At 38.1% G+C, this 20,369-nt stretch overlaps 1 protein-coding gene across 2 annotated transcripts; it reads right to left on the bottom strand.

Moving 5' to 3' along the window:
* Positions 1 to 1,675: 1,675 nt before the first annotated feature.
* On the bottom strand, positions 1,676 to 20,059 carry ERMP1 (endoplasmic reticulum metallopeptidase 1). 2 transcript variants are annotated; one of them, XM_424271.8, is made up of 15 exons: positions 19,740 to 20,059; positions 18,620 to 18,921; positions 14,553 to 14,680; positions 14,101 to 14,206; positions 12,993 to 13,139; positions 12,291 to 12,383; positions 11,231 to 11,443; positions 10,060 to 10,280; positions 8,745 to 8,919; positions 8,031 to 8,221; positions 7,303 to 7,455; positions 6,569 to 6,771; positions 5,716 to 5,831; positions 5,098 to 5,261; positions 1,676 to 4,076 (listed from the first exon to the last, which is right to left on the bottom strand). In XM_424271.8, exons 1-15 carry the CDS (start codon positions 20,021 to 20,023, stop codon positions 3,912 to 3,914), a joined length of 2,661 nt encoding a protein of 886 aa, XP_424271.4. In that variant the 5' UTR covers positions 20,024 to 20,059; the 3' UTR covers positions 1,676 to 3,911. The 2 variants fall into 2 exon arrangements, with proteins under 2 accessions (XP_424271.4, XP_040512323.1); XM_040656389.2 differs by having other exon boundaries at positions 19,524 to 19,762.
* Between the last annotated feature and the right edge of the window lie 310 nt (positions 20,060 to 20,369).

A 20,369-nucleotide genomic window follows, 5' to 3' on the forward strand; every position in this document is an offset into this window, starting at 1 on the left:
GAGTTGTGCTCTGAGCTCTTCAGTGTCCTTCCGAGGGATGTAAAGTCCCTTTTAATGTTCTGCATTTTCTTTGTCACAGCCTTCTGAGACCCAACTTGAATGTGGAGGAGTGGAGAGTAATCATCCCGCTCTGATTATCAGATACATTAGCCTCTTCTTGGCACCTCTGGCAGACAGAAAACTTCCCTGGAGAGATTACCTGGATGATAACTGGGGGCCTCAGTGCCTCACAGCAGCAAGTCCCCAGTTACTAAGACTCTACACCTCTTTGGTGGCGCTAGTTCTGATGTAGTTCTTCAGTTGCTTAACATGCTTGTTGTTTCCCAAGATTTGACTGCTATCTGCACCCTCCCTTTCTTCCAGCCCCAGAGCCTTATATCATGAGCTGAGAACATTCTGTGTTCAAAATACAAGACACATTTATGCAATTTCGTATTCTCTACCCATATTTTTGTGATAGAAATTAGGGCTACTTATTTCCCATAGTGATTTCCATGCTGCCTACCAGGTTCTAAGTCAGGTCACCCTGCCAGCTTCTTCCAAACCATGCTCAGGAGTGCATCAAATCACACGCAGACCCAAGGAAAAAATGTACCAAACAATATTACCACGCATGCAAACTCCTCAGTAGCTCTGTCCCATATGCTACAATTAGGTCTGTATAGGCTTGTTAGATCTTGTCTACTTGATTAGTGTTTTCCAGCAGGCCTACAATCCAACCTAAACTGAACAGACATTAAAGACATGTTTCACTAATACAAAACAACTCCACCTAGTTCAACAGTCTGCTCTTTTGTGTATGGTACCTGAAACTCTTCTGTTCACTGAACTTATCCCAACATTTTTCCTCCTAATGCATACTTTTTCTAGACGTGATGTGAAAGTACAGTGTTATACCCTGGTGCTGCATTAATTTGCATAACCACAGCACACAAAGCATAATCATAACACACAAAGGCCTCCTATGAAAACATCTGCTTAAAGTCATAGGTCACTTATTTATTCTCCCTCTAGTTATGTACCAGAATGATGTATGTTAATAAATAATAGATTATTAAATCCATCAAAAATTAGGGAAGAGCTCTAGCACAAAGGCAAAGCAAAGAAGCTTTGAAGAAGTGCAAGTAAAATGAATTATTTCCAAACAACTAGCTTCTCACTGTCCCACTAAGAACAAACACTATTCTTATGCACTGCTGTCCTTAAAATTATCAGCTGCTTTGTGTTTATTTCATGGAGTAACACATGCAATACAAGAAATAAGAAACCACAGTAGCAGAAGACTAATCTGCTTTTATTGAATGCAGAAATAGATGGACACTGAAACAACAGAAGTTTCTACCATGTTTTGCTGCTGTGATCAACAGCAGATTTGCTCTCAACTATTAGTTTTGAAAAGTATATGCAACCCTGCTATCAACTCCTTCCCCACATCACATCTCGTTTCAAGGAGAACCTTCCTGTCCAGGCAACTAGCCAGGGATTTTAATTTTAACATTTTCTATCTCAGATAATCTTTTAATATTTCTAGGCCGTGCACATAACCCACATAGCCCTAACTCCAGATGTTCCCAGCATCACTTAGCAGTAGTTCCACTCGAAGCATAAATACAGCACTAGCACAACAAATGAAGACAATTCAAGCACGCCTTTAACAAGCATACAGAACATACAGTTTTACTGATTGAGTTTCACTTTTATTTATAAAGCCAGAAATGTACAACAAATTAGACATTCCTCATAACTGTATAATTTAATAAAAGGTTAAACCCTGAGTTAGCAAAAGTTATTGCTTCATGGAAGTTCCAGAAGTTGCTAACAGGCATTTTTACATTTTTGGCTCTTGTATGACTTCTTCACATAGAACTTTTTAAAAAGCTATAAATCAGTGGCAAAACATAAAAATCAAATCTGAGAGGACGGTAAACATCAGTGCAGCTTTTGTCAACTTACTGTGCGTCAACTAGAGTGCAATACACAGCATATACTGAGATTCAAGACAATCAGAACTAAGGTTTTCTTTTCCAAGTCACTAGTAGCACAAGTTTGTCTTTAAAATAATGAATGCATCATATACAGACTGTACTTTCAAATGGGATACAGTCTGATACATGTGGGTGATGACTGCTTCATGTTCATGTAGAGTATCAAATGACACTGGTTTTAAGATACTGACGTCCAGTTTGGTATGATTACAGTAATTAAACCTCTGTCTGTAGTCCAAGACTCAGTCAACAATGCTTGCAAATAGACCTTGCAAGAAATTAAACTGTTTCTTGACGCTTACCCTACATAGCTACAGACTGATCTGAAGGAGAAATACCTGAACCGGGAACTGCTTTCTATCACAGCTCACACAAATTAAAGTGTTTTCTTCCACGTGCCCTGTAAAACTTCCCAGTACTAGCATGTTCTTACTTGAAATTATGATGCATGCACAAAATCTGCTTTACCTGCTATTTGGCAATACTCATGGGACAAAGAGAAGGTGAACCTGTGTTAACCATAGCATGGTGTTGATGTCACAGAATGTTTTATATTAAGTTTGGCTGTAAAGGAAAAGAAACAGAACCTGTACAACAACAGGTCAATGGCTTCACAATTCAAAGCCTGTCAAAACTGTAAGTTATTCTAAAAATCACAGTCATTTAAAAGCCCCATCCCGTAGGAATAAAAACAAGAACAGCGACTCAGAAAGAGGAGACATTCTTTTAAGGATGATGATTCTTGGTATTTTTCGCTACTGAAAGCGACCCATATTTAAAGAAACAAACGTATTAGTGAAGTGCAATACTGTCACACTACTACAACTCTCTCCAAAGGAGATACCAAAATTTAGCCAATTCTAATAAATTAGAAGATAACTTGAAATTTAGAGTGGATTAACTATAAAACATCCACTCAAAGAAGTGGTGACTTGACACTCTTACATACAAGAGAGTGAGTTATGTGCTTGTATGCTGATACTAAGAAGTCCTAACAGGAATGGAAGCACAAGGTGACAGGTCAAACCTACCTACAACAAATTCCTGCACTGATAAGACAGGCAAAAGACAGAAACTATGTTTTTAACAGAAAGACATTAAATGGAAATGATAACATGGATTGTCATTGTTTCACTCAAATAACTAGTTACCACCTTCCAGAATACCAGCTTTTCTGCACTGTGCAACTTACAAGTAACCTCAGTAACTTCATCCAGTGACAAAAGCAACATCCAGGATTTTGCTATCCCTTCCCCACACCACGTAGACAAGCAGCTCTTAACTGAATATTTTACCTTAATAGGACGGATAGGACAGGTACATGATGATAGCCTACAGAATAGAACAGTTCAGTTGGAAGGAATCTATGAAGATCATTGAGTCCAGCTGCCTGCCCATATCAGGGCTACCCAGAAGTTAAAGTGTATGAGGGCGTTGTCCAATTGCCTTCTAAGCACTGACAGACATGGGGTATCAACACCTCACTAGGAAACTTGTTCTAGTGTTTGACTGCCTTCAGAGTACAGAAATTTTTCCAGCCTGAACTTCCACTAAATGTAGGTGGAACATGCATGAAGTACAATTATATTTTATGTTATATCAAAATGATTTCACGAGGCCCTTTCATTACAATTGAATTGTGCCAACTTTACTTCCTCAAATGCAGCTTTCATGTTCAGAAACACACTAGTCAAACTGCCATTTCAGTGGAAAAAACAGCTGAACTGTATTTGCATTGACACAGAATATCACCTTATCCCCAAGACAACTGTAGCCTTTAAACAGCCAAACTGCCAAAGAAACACTATTTGTATCCAACGTATTTAAAATTCTTGAAGAAGTCTCCAGTATCTTGTTAGGATGCTTGTTATTACAGTATCCTATGTCAGAGAGATTACCCTATTAGCACTGCACTACTATTAAACATTAAAAAACAAAAAGGTCATAAGTGCAGGACCAACCAGAAGAAAACGTCCAATTTGGAAATCTCTCCAGTAAGGCATAAAGTTGAGGTGATTTTTGATCTTCCCCAAAAAAGTAGTGTGCTGCTATAGCAAGGGAGACTATTCCATCAGAGTGCTTTTCTGAGGCCTGTAGGTGAGAAAGGACAATACAGTATTTATGGCTGTTCATGGGTTTAAAACATAAGATCAATCCAGATGTACTTTTCCACAGACCTAACACCCATGTAACAAACTATAGAATGATGACCTGTGGGCGGTAAGTTAAAGCATTTCATATCTTCAACTGAATCAGTATCATCATGAGCTCAATTAGAATTGAAATTGCTCTGACATGTTAGAGCACATGCTCTAAACTCATTTGTAGGTATATGTTTTGCCAACAAATCAAGACAGAACTCCAACACAGTATTTATACTGATCTTTCCACTTTGAACCTTTAGCATAACAAGCTTTTTATGCCTAGCTTTGCTTTTTCAGTCTTGCAAAGCTTGTTACACTGTAGATACCTGTTTGCCTTTATCATGTAACCTCATTAGGATTATTTGGTTAAGTGTTTATATAACATAATCCAGGAAGGAACAATGAGCTTTTCTGAACTTTCACAGGTTCTGGTAATATTTCCTCAAAGTTAAACCTACAGTAAACCTCACTGTTAAAGTGGTAATAGTAACTTAAAAGTCTAGAAAAAGTTATTCATTGGCAATTTAACAGCGGGCACGAGGGATCATAAATCCTACTGGGATAGGAATGCTGGAAGCTGTCACATTGGTACTTTACAGAAGCGTTACTTCCAACAAAAAATACAGTATGGAACACAACATTTTTATAATTCTCTTCAGACAAATAAGTTTATCAAAAAAGACTCCCTGTAACTTTCCCAAATAAGCAAAGTAGATGAAAAGGAAACTACTTACAACAAGAAAAAGAACTGTGAAATAATGAAGATAGAACTTGAAAAACTATGAGGTCAAGATGAGAAAAATGGAAGCTTAAGAGCTAAGACTGTGAAAACAAGGAAAAGATTCTCCCTTTGAGTGTTCAGCAAGCTGGAGGACAAACCATCAAAATCTGTGTGAGCTGATTTATGAAGTAGAGGACCAACTTAAAAGCCCATGAAATCACCAGGTTTCCAACAGCAGCATACTTACTGTCAGCTCTATCCAGAACTGCCATGGTGTAGCCTGCAGCCCATGGGAGTAAAACACAAAGTAGTCTCCTCCTACGCTAGCAACTGGTGTTCCATCTCCAAGAGACCAGGTGGACAAAGCTGACCCTTCACGTGGCCGAATATACAGAGACATGTGACTTGGACCTGTAGGCAAGTATCAAGATGTATAAACAGCTGAAAGGAGAAAGAACATCTGCCCCTCTTTCTTTCATCCCAACAATTTTCCTAAATAGTAACTAGTAAACTTTGTATTACCGTATGTACCTTCCAAAACAAGACAGAGCTAAACTGCGTTCTCTACAGAAGAGTCTTCAAATATTTTTAAGCAGCAAGATAAATTAGATGTAAATGGACTTTAAGAAGGGACTTGATAAAAAAAGATCAAGGCTTACTCAAAATAGACAAGGTATCAGTCTCCCAAATAACAACTGAAACATGACAACCACAGTGTATTCTGAAACTGGTGAGCTTTGTGTGATGGGAACAAATAAATTCATTTTAGGAATGACACTGTAAGTGGCAGTATTGGAATTAAACCTGATCTATTATGAGCATAAAAATTAAAACAAATCACAAATTAGGAGCTTCAGTCACTCACCAGATATTTCAAAGCTTAACCTCACAGAGTTCCAGGGTGTTAGCTCTTTGGTGAGAACTTTAAAGTGAATGGGGCTTGCTGGAAAAATTTCTGAAGCAGGAAGATACCAGTTTTTCCTGAATGAACAAATAAATAAGATTTTAACTTTATCTCAGTGCAACAGTTAGAGGTACTAAAACATGAAAAGAGAACATTTTTGTAGAACTTTTTGTAGAACAGTTTTGTAGCTGACTGCGCTGTTAACACACAAAATATTCAAAAGCTATTTAAGCTAGCAGAAGGCAGTTAAAAATTAACAGCTTGCAGAAAGAAACACTTAAAAGACACAATAACAGAACAGTAGTCAAATCACAGTTCTTATTTGTTACCTGGACCTGTCTTAATTTACAAAGCAAAAAAATAAGTAAAAATATTTGGATCTCCAAAATTGTTTGTTTTTGGTCACAGGACTTCTCAGGCATAAGAAACAGTTACAGCAACTACTTTTCGTCTGGTGAAACTATCTACTCTAACCTTCTTCATCTGAGTAGAGAAACGGAAAGAAAGGAAGAAGCACACACACTGCTACTTTGAAGTGCTCTTTGGAAGGACCCCTTGCCTTCCTCTCCACTGGTGCTGACTTCAGTTTTCCCATACATCAACTTCCAAATCTCCCCCAGCAGACCCAGGGATCTCTGACACGGTTTGTGGCAGAAGACAGTGTATCTAGACAGAAGTTAAAGAGCCTTTCGAGCAGAAGGATAATTCACTTTAAGGCCAAGACTAGCCTTATCTTTCTTCCCTTACAAAAGGGAGACTGCATAACTTAGTGGCTTTGTAGTATACGCTCAAATTAAGCAGTGTTCACACCAACCGGAACATGAAATGCACTGGCAGAATCCAAGGAAGGCCACAAAATGGAGCCCACTCCTCACACGGAGTTCTAATGGTGTCATTGATTTCAGGTACATAGGGAGTTATGTGAGATATTCCATTATAATCAAATCCATTAATCCATATACCAGAGTCACTTTTAACCAGGTTTCCATCTAGATCATGAAATCTTCTGTTGATATGCTGAAAGAATTAAAAAAGATACACAGTTCGATGCTGGCTGTTTGTGAAGCTTACAAGAGTTAGAAGTAATTCCCAAATATCCCCTATGTCAACCCTTACTGTATACTGTATTTTCAGTATGCAACAAACACATATTTAAATATATTTATGAATACAATTACATAGATTATAAAAGTATCATAAAAACATAAATTCAAAAGATAGCTATGCCTGTAAATATTTACATTCACTTCTTCAATGAAGACTGCTTACTCTTGTATTAAAAACAAACAAAACAAAAAACACTAGGAAAAAGAAAACAAACAAAACAACCTCTTCTCATGACAAAAATGAACCAAACACAGGAACTGAACATGAGAAACAGTAGCAGCTCCTTCAAATCCAAGAATAATTGTTACAGCTTAAATGAAGCAAGCACCAGAAAAGTTACTACTTAAGGGTTTAAGCTTTCAAAAATAACAACAAAAACTACATGAAAATACTCTCTTGCATGCAGAACAAAGGCAATATTATATGCAAGACTCTTCTTACCTGAAGAAAGACTCGCTTAGGCTTCGGATTAGCTGCATCAGAACTGTAAGGAAAGAAGATTCCACTACAAACGAGAATCAGAGTGACTACAAACACAGCAGTTAAAGTTATTAGCGTCGTTTTTGTACTTTTGACAAGGTAAATGAAGTTAATCTAGAGAACAAAAAGACAGCTCAGTTATAAAACTACATGGCTGAGAAATAAAGTACACTGCGTAACTCTAAAATCCAATTATGGAACTTCAAGTACATTAGAAAGAATACTATTTAACAAAAGAAACTTTCTTGCAATCTCAATCTTTAAAACCAAAATGTTAGTATGTTCTAGAGGTTTCAAAAAAAAAAAACTTGTCATTTTTGTAAAACATCTGACATGAAAAACCTAGAAATTATGCAGCAAAGGGTGTCATAAAAAGGCCTAAGTTTTTTTTTGAAGTGTAGTTTTTGTTCGGCTACGTACTGTACTTCATCTAACATGAATCTGTTCAAACTCCAGCATTAAATTACCCATTTTATTATACCATTATAGAGCAAAAGAATTTTGAAATCCACTTCAATTACCTCTTTCTGAAAAAGATCAAACAGTATCTTTTCCATTTCCTTGTATTAACATTTGAGATATTGAACAGTATCATTAATTTCCAAGAGTAGCTTAGAATAAAACATTGACTTTCAAGTCTAGAGAAAGTTTAAAAAAAGTTTTAAACAACATTTAAAAATGCTACTTACAAAATAGGATGATAGAATCATAGTGCTGGCCACAATAAATCCTGCCAACACTACATCTGGTGGAATTTCTGAACCACTTCGTCCCATGATAGGAGTAAACATTTCGAATACAGTCCAATTAAGATACATCATATATAGATAGGGAACAAACATTCCTAGCATGTACATCAGAACAAATTTCATTGTGGCACCTGCAGGACACAAAATGCACTCATTACTCATATATCCGTACACTGCTACAAGCCCAATGTACTAGTCCACATACAATAAGAAGACCTTGGCAGGGACTTCATTTCACCCAGCCAATGTCAATATGACTCTTCTAGGAACATTGCAAAACAACTCTCATATTACCAAAATATATATACCAGATGTTTTGTTCCATAGACTGTTTGAATGTTCCATTTTTATAACAATGCTTACCATCCATCAAGGTATTTGATCAGTTCGTAACCCCAAATAATACCGTTCTTTTTAGCCTGCAATATAGGATGCTTTTCAGTATGTTTTTCTAAGAAGATTCTCCACGGTTTCAGATTGTCTTTGGTTAAAGAACACAATCTTGTGGCAAAAATGTCATATGTATTTTAAAAATTCTCTGTTCCTAAGTTGAGTCACGTTACTTAAACAATACTGACTGGAGGAAAACACCTCAATATCAAACTGCAGGGGCAGAGGTTTTGAAATGCAGCCTTCCCCACCAAAAACTCGTACCTTTTTGTCTGAATTCTTTATGGATCATCAGCTTTGTGAGTAAAGGAAATGCTACCCACAATGTACAAATGAATGCTGAACAAAGACCAATGTGAGTAATCATTGCCAACACTATAGACCAAATCATCAATGAGGCATCAAAAAACACATCTCCCAGGTACTGGTCATTCATGTTCTGTAACAAAAAGGAAATCAATCATCACTGAGCAAAAATATTTTATGTATCAAATGTCATATGAATATATAAACAAATTCTGATTTCTCATGTGGAATTGTTTGTGTTGGACAACCCAATTTTAAAAGGCATCAGCCCTGACATTTACGCTTATTCACAGGGATAATGATTGTATTGGCTGGATTAGTACTTTCGCTAGTAGCAAGAAGGACTGCCTTTCTGGACGGTTTTAAGAAAGTATCTAGTTCCATTTCAGGATGTGAAAAAATTGGGGACAGTGAGGAAATACATTTGGTAACCCAAAAGTTTCTCCTTAAAATAAAAACTTTATTGATTCACAAGTTCCTGGACTGGTAACAGCAAACACATTACTTCATCAACACTTAGGCATTGCCTCTAATAGTCAAATGAGAGATCAGCTTCCAAAATTTTTATGCAGATCTTCCTAGATACAATGTAAGTTACAGAGGTATACTGTAACCTAAAGCATGCCAAGAAAACTGAGAGATGAATAGTATCTAGTCAAGTGATCTGTTCTTCAGACAATCAGCAGGTAAGAACTAGATCCAGCACCTGAAACCAAATAATTATCTGCTGTCTGTGAGAGTCACCAGAAAACAGTAACGTCCCTTCTATTTTGTAACAGGACAGGAACAGTAGGAATGCCAAGTTGCATGACAAAAATTATGTTATGATTTAGATGAAGTAAAGAATAAAAATATTAAAAAATGCATTAGAAGTACCAAAATATGATTACATTGAGGGAATCTGTCTTACAAGTATGTTCATAAGAAAGAGTCTGGTAAGACTCAAAAGACAGTTCAAGTATAGATGCAGATTCTCTGAGTTTCAAGAACATTTAAAGATATAAAAAAAACTCAATTGTCCAGCTGTTGCTTTGATCTCTTCCCAACAAAGTGATGGGAGAACAAGAGTGTGCCATAGGGAAGAAATAATACATCGTCTACTAAAAGGCTACTGAATTTTTTTCCCTGAATCAATTGCTACCAATCATTAGTGAGGACAAAGCCCTAAATAAAGGGGCTGCTAACTCTCATTTAACACAATAACCCCTATGTTTAGACGAGATTAAACACTACACTCACCACTCTTTAACAATGGCAATGAAGTCAGTCTTACCTTGTAGTAGAACTTCTTGGCTAGTGAGTGAACGATAATGAGCTTAACTACAGCTGCAGTGCCATAGAGAAACACAGAAACATAGAAATGAGTATACCAAGAAAGAGACCGTCCAATGAGAGAGATGAACACTGCCACAATAAGGACAGTTACAAGTGTGGAGATCCAACTTAACAGTATTAATCCAAATGCAGTAAAGAATTTCTTCAGGTTATTAATTGCTACAAAGAAGAAAAAAAAAGTTTTACCCAACAGTAATAAACTCTACTGCAGATTATCATCAATATTAAAATTACCCTAACAGTATAATTGCGGTAATGACCAAGAGATGACTGTGTAAGGAGTTCACTCTGAACATTTCTTAACTGTATGGTCTAAATCACTTAGCCTATTTATTTCCTTGCAAGTCTTTTTGCAGCACTTCTCACTACAGGATTAATCCACAGAGAAACAGTCTACCTCCTTAGTTACCATATTACTGATGATAACAGCTTTTTTAGGGAACTGGTGAAGCCAACAATCTGAAAATCTCAGAAAACATCAGAGTAGCCATTCTTAAAACTTTTTCTTACTCTGGAAAAAAAAATGTTTTCTTGATACTATGTCTTTTTTTGTTTTGTTTTGTTTTTGTTTTTGTTTGTTTTGTTTTAATAGATACACTACCATGCCTCATATGAAAGTGTCTGATTAGAGGGTATGATTTTACACCCTTTATTAAGGGTGATATCTTGGTATCTTTTCCTGTTTTTTGTTTTGCAATTTCCTCCTGCCTATGACCAGCTGTTCAAGAAACGTGTTTCTGAAGCCCTACCCACATTAAGAACAAAGAGTTTACATAAATGGTAGGCATTTTTTTTTTTCCTTTTTAAGATTTTTGAAATATTTAATCTAAATCTCCATGAAAAGACAAAAGCTATAATAGCAATTCATGAATGGTAGACATCCAGGCAACCACAGCCCATCATAAATATTCACAGTTGAATAACTAAAACACAAAGTAATTCCTGCACACCTAAAATTTTCTTCTTAAGTTTATCAAATCAGAGAAGGATGACAGAAAGATTATGATTGAAAGGGATGTAAGGAAATAACTTTTCCTTATCTCCTGAGTACTTCTTACTCTTCATAGCAATAGTAGATTAAAAAAAAAAAAAAACACCACTACATTTACCTTTGTTTTTGGGCTGTAATACTTTCTTGGCCAAGTAAAGAAAAGCAATTGCTGCTATTATGTAGTTCATGATGGTGCCAACACGAGCAGGATAAGCCAGGACAAATAAACCAAGTACATCAAAGAAAACAACATTTCCATGTCTATACTCAAAAGATTTCGGCAGCATATCTGATGTTGCTAGGTATTTTAGGACTGCTAGAATATTGTCACCTATTAAAAAAGAGCAAATACACAACAGAACTTTATCAGAATTGATGAATTAACACACTACATTATTTTCATGCATTTAAAATTGCGTTGAAATATCCATAACAAAAGAAGCTAATATACAGCTGTTTATTTTGAATTCCTATTTGAAGGTATAGACTACATATTTTCATGAGCTAATCTATACAGTTATTCTTAAAGTAAGCTTCAAAAGCTTTCTACACTTAAATACTGTTTCAATCAAGGGACTATTCCATCTTTCAGCCTATAAGCCCTTCAAGTCTCATATTAAAGCAGTAGACCTCAAGCCTCAACAAAGGAGTTTAATTTTCTGTTAACCTTCTTCCTCTTTTCTCTGCCCCTAGCAGCTAGCTCTGTGTTCCACCAGCTATGAATTACCTGCCTTCCTTTCTCTTAATGACTATAAGGTAGAGACAGAGAGGCTGTTTTCCTTTGTAGCCTACATGTACCAACCACTGTTTCATCTCACATAATACCTAAGTTCAATGTTAGTCAATAATGGGCCCTACTGAGAAAAAAAATGAAAGCCAAATGCTTAACAATCAACTATAAATTAATGGAACCACTCGAACGGCTGTATTATAACTTTAATTAGATGCCAAAATTTCAAATCAACATTGGTTATGGTGATAGTTTATTTTCCCAAGTTGCACCAACATGTTCCCTATGTATTTTAAAGGCATATATTCAGTTAACTCTCTTCTCATCAACAAGTAGTTTTTAACACAACACATTTCTTGAGTCAGTAGTCTTTCATCAAAATGAAGAAACAGCTATGTAGTCATACTTGAGGATTTTGTAGCTGTTACTTAATTCTTGAAACACTAACCTGCTCTCTGAATGGAATCTGTTAAAATTCTGTCTGATGTGTCGTATTTTGTATGATAAATGTAGCCATTTTCAATAAAAGCCAGGTCTATTCCTACAGGGAGAAAAAAACATGACAAGTTACATAAATCTAATAACGTTAAAACAAATGCGAAAGCCTCAGATAACTTTCACAGAAAACACTGCTCTACTTTGTAGCCTGCTTACTTTCCCCAAAAATGAACAAGTTTGCTTTATATAAGGAGGATTAACTAGGATTCCATCTGTATTTAGAAAGGACAAGTTGATGTATTTTAAGATACCTGTTGTTACTAACATATTGATTACATGACACCTGCAGACAAATCTATACAGCTCTATAATGGAGAAAAACACGAAAATTGTTAATAAATACATCAATAGAGATCCACTCTGAAGGCAATACTGTGAAATTACAGGAACACTCTTCCAAAATGTCAAGAGTATCCTTTTTACTACTGATTGATAAACAACTTTGCAAAAGACCTGTCTGAAAACTCTTCAAATGTTCAAATAATTTGCAGTGTAAACAAACAAAAATTATCAAAGAGAATTTTTCTACAAGATGAATGATACGCTCAGCACACACCCCCTTCATTATGAGCAACAGAATAGCCCGCTTGTTATAAGCTTCGACAAATAAATGGTTGCATATCATCCACCAATATGTTTTCTGATAACATACCTGGAACATTACCAAAGTCCCTGTAGATCCGGAAGTCTGTATCAGCTGGGATAATACCACTCTGAAATATTTCCTGTGCCACCACAGATGCAAAAGGATGTTTGGCCGCAAATACATACGCTTGTACCAACCAAGGATTTTCAGGTCCTAACAGAAGATGAACAGAAAGCTCACAACAAATACTTTTTGAACTTTGGTTAAGAGATAGATATATCTCTTATATGTAGATAGATATATCTCTTAACAAACAATATATGTATGTTTATATGTATGTTATTGTTTGTTACTACATATATATATATATAGCAGTTTGTTACTACACATATATATACATACACACACACACACACTATATATATAGTAACAAACAATAACATACAAAGAAACTGTGTGACCCCACAAAGTACACTAAGTTCATTTACTTAAGTTGAAGGTCTCACACAACTTAGAGAAATAGTCACAGGTGGAAAAATACATTGCTTTGAGAGTTCAATGGCAAGATAGATATGCCATCTCCCAAAGAAGACCCAGCACTAATACATAAACCACCGCCTTTATTAGAATCTCCAACTTATTATTTATCACACATCAAAATTATTTGCTGAAAAGTCTCTCTGCTAAAGCATTCAATGCAAGTAAACAATGAGGCAGCCGTGGTAGCAGCAAGAAGTACGCAGTACAACTACAATGGAGCTGAAGCTTAACAGAGAGGTTTTGCTGCTTTCTGAGCAGCAGTTTGAGTTCTAATGCCTAAATCTCCCTGCAAAGATTTTGAAAGAGTGGCTTGAAGATTAAATAAAGCACATGATTTATGAGTATGCAAGATACAAGTAATATACTAATCTGTTTGCCTCCTTACTACCTTGATGTGTAAGAGAAACGTAACCTTAGTACTGTTCTACACAGGTTTGCAATCTATGAGGGAACTTGTGCCACCATGCTTCAGCCTGTGTGTTCTTGAAGACACAGAGCTACTTATTTACAACAAAGGGCTGAGAAAGAGGCACGGTAGTTCTCCCGTCTTCTACTTACGAGACACCATCAACACTCTTTCAAGTCTACACTCCTTATTACCAGAACTACCACTAGACACAATACGTGCTCCTACCTGTTTGAAAAACAAGTTCTTTTCCTCCTACACCTGCTGCCTCCAGGTTAATAAAAGCTCTAATTGACTTGGCCCACTCGTGTTGTGTAATGAAGCCGTGACTAGCCTTGGTGAGAAACAAAGAAAATACAGGTCATACCATACCCTTCCATACGAACCTAAGAGTTATTTTCCATCACGTGTGATCATAAATCAAACTCAGACAAGGCATTCAGATCATTCGTAACACAAAAAGAACAGAAGATCAAAGTCTTCCAATTAAAGTAATACGAACAATAGTCTTAATTTAAGTATATTTTTCTATTCGACAGCAAATACATTTTCCTCAGAATGTTAAAACTGGCATTTAATATTTCAACAGATGAAACAAAAGTGACAGCTGCAGTCACTCTTATATCAAGATCTTAATTCACAACTTTGATGTACATTTTATAATCCTGGCTTATTATTACCTGCAAAATATTTTCTTCTGCTCCATTAAACAGGAATATGACAGCATGCTGAAGGGGCTCTGATGATTTTGAGAGAGTATAAAGTATTTCAAGCATCACTGAGCAGCTAACAGCATCATCACTGGCACCTTAAAATAATAAGCAGACCAGCATCGCTTAGAAGAAATGCACAAAACTGCAACAAAGAGCTGAGACAAAAAAAGTTTTACATTTTCTCCATCATTTCATCTAGCCAAGGTACAATTATGCCAAGCTTTAGTTTATTTTCTGCTACAGATTATACCCTGGATCTACTAGGTAGAAGCAATAGCAGAAAGAAAAGTAATGTCCAAAAGTCAAACAAGTGAGGTACAGAATACCACATCCAATAATATTCTTCAAGAGAACTAGATTAACGAGGTGCTAAACAAGCAAAGTGATCATTATCTGCTTTTCTAAGAACGACATGAATAAACAAGGAAAAATTTTTCTCACAGCATAGTCCAATTAATAAAACTAAGCCTTCCCACACAAAGCACCATGAGGAATTCCACCCTGCTACAATACAAGCAAGTAACTGGACACATTCTGAAAGAAACATTAAGGACGATATTGCAAAATAAACAAATACCAGAACTCCTTTAAAGCACTCTAAAATAGAAAGTGTATGTAGCAATGTGGTAGTTTCATGACAGAATGCTTTCTAATACCTTTCCAGTTTCATTAGAGAAAAATCCTTCTTCATTTTGGCCTCAGCGTTCTGTTCATGATTCTGATCCAATACTATTCCAGACTTACATCCACTTCTTCAAACTTCCTCCCACGCCCTATCAATCCTTCATCTTGATTAAGTAACCATACCCTAGGTCTCCCTTGCCCCATTTCTCTCACTTCGGTACAGCTGTAGTACCTTTCTATCCTACTCTAATCAATAAAACATTGGAACAAAGAGAGAAATGTTGTATCATTCCTGGTGGTCTGGGTTGTATAGATGATGCCTGCTTGGACTGAGATGATGACAGTAGTTTGTAAAGCATTACTTGCCACAATCTGCATCAGAATGATAATAAGGCAGAGACATTAGCTGCTGAAACTTTTTAGTTCATATATAAAACGTAGCTTTTCCAGGGCTTGTAACTTGGCAGATTTTAGACATGCCTCCCCATTCCAGAAAAAGGGTGTACCTCACTGAAAACTTTAGCTTTAGTCTATTGTACAGAAGTATTTTAAAATACGCTAATAAATATAAATACATATACAAGGAGAATCTTTCCACTACATTGTTCTTTAATCTAATTCTCAATAATACTTCAATTTGCAAAATGCTTTCCAACAAACATGTGATTTAAAACCCTGATTATATTGTTGTCTGAATTTACCAGTAATCTACTCCTAGCAATACTGAGTTCTTTTTATCTGATACTGTGTTGAGAACTGGACAAGGAAGCAATAAATCTTGCTGAAAACTAAACACTTATGGTCTTTATGTGAATCTAGGAAAAACTAAGGTTCAAAATACATGCACATGCTCCGAGGAAAAATATTCCCAAACACCTTATATAATACAGCAAAACAGTAAGCAAGTTAAAGCAGATCTTATGACAAACATCAGTTACACAAAGAAACCCTGCTGTCAGCTACACCTACAGAAATAATTTCAAGGACATTTCCACCTCCAAGTTTATTAGAAAATAACCAAATAGGATGTGTAAACTGAAAATTAGTATCACTAAAACAATAGAAATAGGTTAAGAGTTTAAAGCTTACACATTTCCTTCATGAGTTCTTTTTGTGCACTCTTGTCTAGCTAAAAAGGTGCTAAAGCTTTCTAACATTGAAGCTCTAATGGTTTATTGAGTATTTCTTTATTCCAACAGAGCACTGTGCTACACCATTAGCAAAAGTGAAAAGTACTTGCCTTGATTTTCAAGAAATGTGTACACAGGAATATCAGCAGCAACATAAAGAAAACTTTAAAGATTTGAATATCAGAACTGCTTTAAAATGTTTGAGTAATACCAACACCTAAAGGAAACATATCAAAAATTTCATACCAAGCTGACACCTATTCCATCAGCATGCAAATAGGTGCACTGATCATTAATCATGCCAGAAAAATTCTATAAGCAACAACAGCAGATCACATATTAATTTTCAGTTATATCACTCACTGAGATATCAACAAATCATGCTGATTCTGCTTAAACAAAACATTTTTTTCAAATCAGCTTAGTTACAGAAAGACAGAAGAACAGAAAACAGAAGGCTCTTGCTTAGGTAATGTGCGCGTTTCACAGCAGGAAAATGAATGAGCAGTTCCTCACTGCTGTGATAATAGGATGCACTGTGGTTAATGGCAAGCATATAGGTTAATTTCTAGTTCCATTATAAACTTCTGCACGATTCTCACTAATAAATCATGAGGCCTCATTTGGAGAGCTGAGGGCAGGTCTGGGGCCCCCAGCACAGGGATGTGGAGCTGCTGGAATGGGCCCAAAGAAGGGCCACAAAGATTATCAGAGAGCTGGAACACACCTCCTATGAAAACAGGCTGAGGGAGACGCACTTGCTCTTCAGGAGCCTCCTCTTTTCCACACTGACCTCATTGTGGCCTTCCAGTACTTAAAGAGAGTTTATCAACAGGAGGAGGAGTGACTTTTCACATGGGCAGCCTGATCTGGCGGGTGGCAACATTGTCCACAAAACAAACATTGGAAGTGAATGTTTGTTAAGGTTCCTTCTGACCTGAGCCATTCTGTGATATTCCCATCTCTCTGCAACACTGGTGAATTACTTCTGATTCAGTCTGCTGACTGAATAACTGCAAAGAAAGTAATTGTTGGATACATAGCCCTATGCAACAACCTACAGAAATAGGCACGCTACTTACACATCTAAAAACAGTTATCATCACATTATACTTGTGAAGTATTCTTTAGGTCAAGGCAGTCAGGCTATAAATGCAGTAATAATCACCTCTGCAGTTCCTAAATCACAGACAACGTACAATAATCACAGTTATTAAATATAATTGGAAATCCACCTTGCCTAAATATGACCGGAGGAGAAAGAGAAGTCCTGTATACTCTTTGTTGACAGAAAAGAAGCACAAAGATTATAGCAAATGTTTTGTTTCTCAAGCTAAGGCTCAACTGTTTCCTCAATAACGAGGATTATTTGCGTGTGCTAAAAAACAGAAAGTCTACCCTCAAAAATAAAACGTAATGCAGGCTGCAAAAGAAAAATTCTAAGCAAAGCTACTGTTTGTGACTGAAATCTGTAGTATTTTCCAGCTGTAATAGCTGACATATGCCTGTGGCTAAGTGTTACAACAAATGTATTTATGTGATTTCTAGTTCTATACCTTCCTGGCAATGTTATACCATGCTTTTGCAAAGGTGATTGCAAACATGTTGCAATAATTGTTTAAGATGATTAGATTTATAAAAATGCTGAAGGTCAAGAACTAGGAAATACACAGCAGTGAAAGTAGCAGTGAGAGACATACATACCACCAAGGCAACAGTACCTTAAATCTCTGATCACCATAGTCTTTTGAATGAGAAGCTTTGAACGTGGAAAGAAAAAAAAAAAAAAAAAAGGTACAGCATAAGGACACAATTCTAAAAATTTGAGATAAAACATACCAGCTGGCATGGGAAGAAAAACTGGTTGGTTAGTGGGGGTGGAAACAGAATCCAGCACAAAGCATTCCATTACAGGAAAGTCAAGTTAAAATCAGTACAGAACTACGGAAAGAGCTGAATGACAGGTAGAAGCAGCACAAGTGACATGCCTGAGGAATTAATTATAAGAAAGGCAGACATAACAAAACTTCTCAGAAATCCAAATTTGACATCCATAATTCACTGCCTGCCAGAAAACAAGTTATATCCTAAAACATGCTGACTAAAATAGGACTAATCCGTCACTCTATACATAGTGAATTTCACTGAAATCAAACAAGTTAGTTGACACATGCAATGTTCTAGCACGTGGCTATAAGGGTTTTAGCTAGGAGAAGGCAGTGAGCCAAGCTCTGTGGCTTGTGAACTACAGAGAAATGCAGGAGCAACAAGTGGACCTACCTGGAGTATTTGGTACAGAATCAAAGTGACAGTTGGATAAGACAGCATGCTCAGCTCCACCTCGAGGTTCCAGCTTCACTACAACATTGGTTATGTTTGCATAGTAGCTAGTAAAACCTCCTAAAAAGTCAATGCTGAAGGAGCCTGTGGGTCTCTGTACGTCTACAAATATCTTGTGAGCATCTGTGCTTTCAGTTTCTATTGCCTTAATTTGTCGTAAGAGGTAGTTAACTGTAAGAACTTCATTTTCTGGACTTCCAACTGTTCTGGGCCCAATTGCCGTTATGTTGTCAAGGTATGCCCTGAAAGACAAATTGTACAATCAGCATCAGCACATTCATGTTTATGTACACCTTATCTTCAGATAAGCTTTAGCATTTTTAAGATTAGCTTTAACATTTTTGCACATTTTTTACATTCAGAGTTCACAGTAGGAGACTAACGCTGGTAACTTTACTCAAGACATCCACATAAGATGGTAACAATAAAGACCATAATAGAACCAGAGGATCACAGGATGGCTTAGGTTGGAAGGGACTTTAAAGATCAACTAGTTCCAATGCCCTGCTGTGGGCAGGGCTGCCCCCCACCATCCCAGGCTGTTCAGGGCCTCGTCCAACCTGGCCTTGAGCACCTTCAGGGATGGGGCCACCCACAGCTCTCTGGGCAGCCTGTGCCAGGGCATCACTACCCTCTCAGTGAAGAATTTCTTCCTAACATCTAACTTAAACGTTCCCTCTTTTACTTAAAAGCATTCCCCACTGTCCTATCACTATCTACCTGTGTGAAAAGCTGCACCCTCCTGTTTGTAAGCTCACTTCAAATAAAGTGAGGCAAGCCTTCCTTCTCCAAGCTTCACAAGCCCAGCTCCCTCACAGGAAAAGAGCTGTAGCCCTCAGATCACCTGTGTGGCCTCCCACGTAAGGAGGCCATGTAGCGCGCTCACTACCAAGGGCTCCTCATCCTGTCAACCACGACACTCAACCGGCACACCGCCCTTCCGCTTGGAACACGCAGCTCTCCACAACACCAACCCCAAAACCAGCATGGCGTGCCACCCGCTAGCGACCCACACGAGAGCTGCAGCAGCGCGGGCAGCGCCTCCCGCCCCACCGTCTACCTGGCGCGCTGCGCGCTGAACTCGTGCTCCCCGCGTCCGGCGGGCGAGCTGAGCAGCTGCCGGTGCGAGACCTGCACCAGCGCCCGCAGCACCAGCAGGTAGAGCAGCAGCAGCGGCGCTCCCCTCGCCTCGCCCAGAAGCCGTCGCCGCGGCCCGCCCCGCTTCTTCCCCTGCAGGTCGGCCTCGCCGTCCTCTTGCCGAGCGGGTAGGGAGCGGCGGCCGCCATCCCGCTCGCCGCCGGGCGCGCGTAAGCGCCTCACAGCCGCCGCCGCGCTGCGCTCCATCGCCGGCGCGCTCGCTGAGCCGCGCTGACACGCGATACGGAAAGGGCCGAGAGTCAAAAGGCAGAAAAGAGAAAGGAAAACCGCCCCGGAGTGGGCGTGGGAACGGGGGGAGGTGGGAACGTAAGTGGCGTACGCTCACGTCGGGGTGGGCGGGGCGTCTCCTCCCGCCCAGGGCGCCTCACCCCGCCCTCCCTCAGGGGCGTGGGGCGTTGTTGCCGCCGAGAGCTGTGAGGGAGTGGTGTGTTTTGCTGACAATGAACAAGAGCCTGCTTGCCGTGCTCTGCACAAGTGGAGGTGACCCACTGTCATGGCTGCTGAAACGTGCCACCCACCGCCTCACTGTGCT

This window comes from Gallus gallus, chromosome Z, assembly GCF_016699485.2.
Source record: "Gallus gallus isolate bGalGal1 chromosome Z, bGalGal1.mat.broiler.GRCg7b, whole genome shotgun sequence".
In the NCBI taxonomy this organism is placed as follows: domain Eukaryota; kingdom Metazoa; phylum Chordata; class Aves; order Galliformes; family Phasianidae; genus Gallus; species Gallus gallus.

Coding starts and splice junctions, on each gene's coding strand:
- ERMP1 (XM_424271.8), bottom strand. CDS start 20,023: ATGGAGCGCAGCGCGGCGGCGGCTGTGAGGCGCTTACGCGCGCCCGGC. Junction 14,207..14,552: donor CAGAAGAAAATATTTTGCAG/GTAATAATAAGC, acceptor TTTCTCACCAAG/GCTAGTCACGGCTTCATTAC. Junction 8,920..10,059: donor CCAAGAAGTTCTACTACAAG/GTAAGACTGACT, acceptor TTTTTGTTACAG/AACATGAATGACCAGTACCT.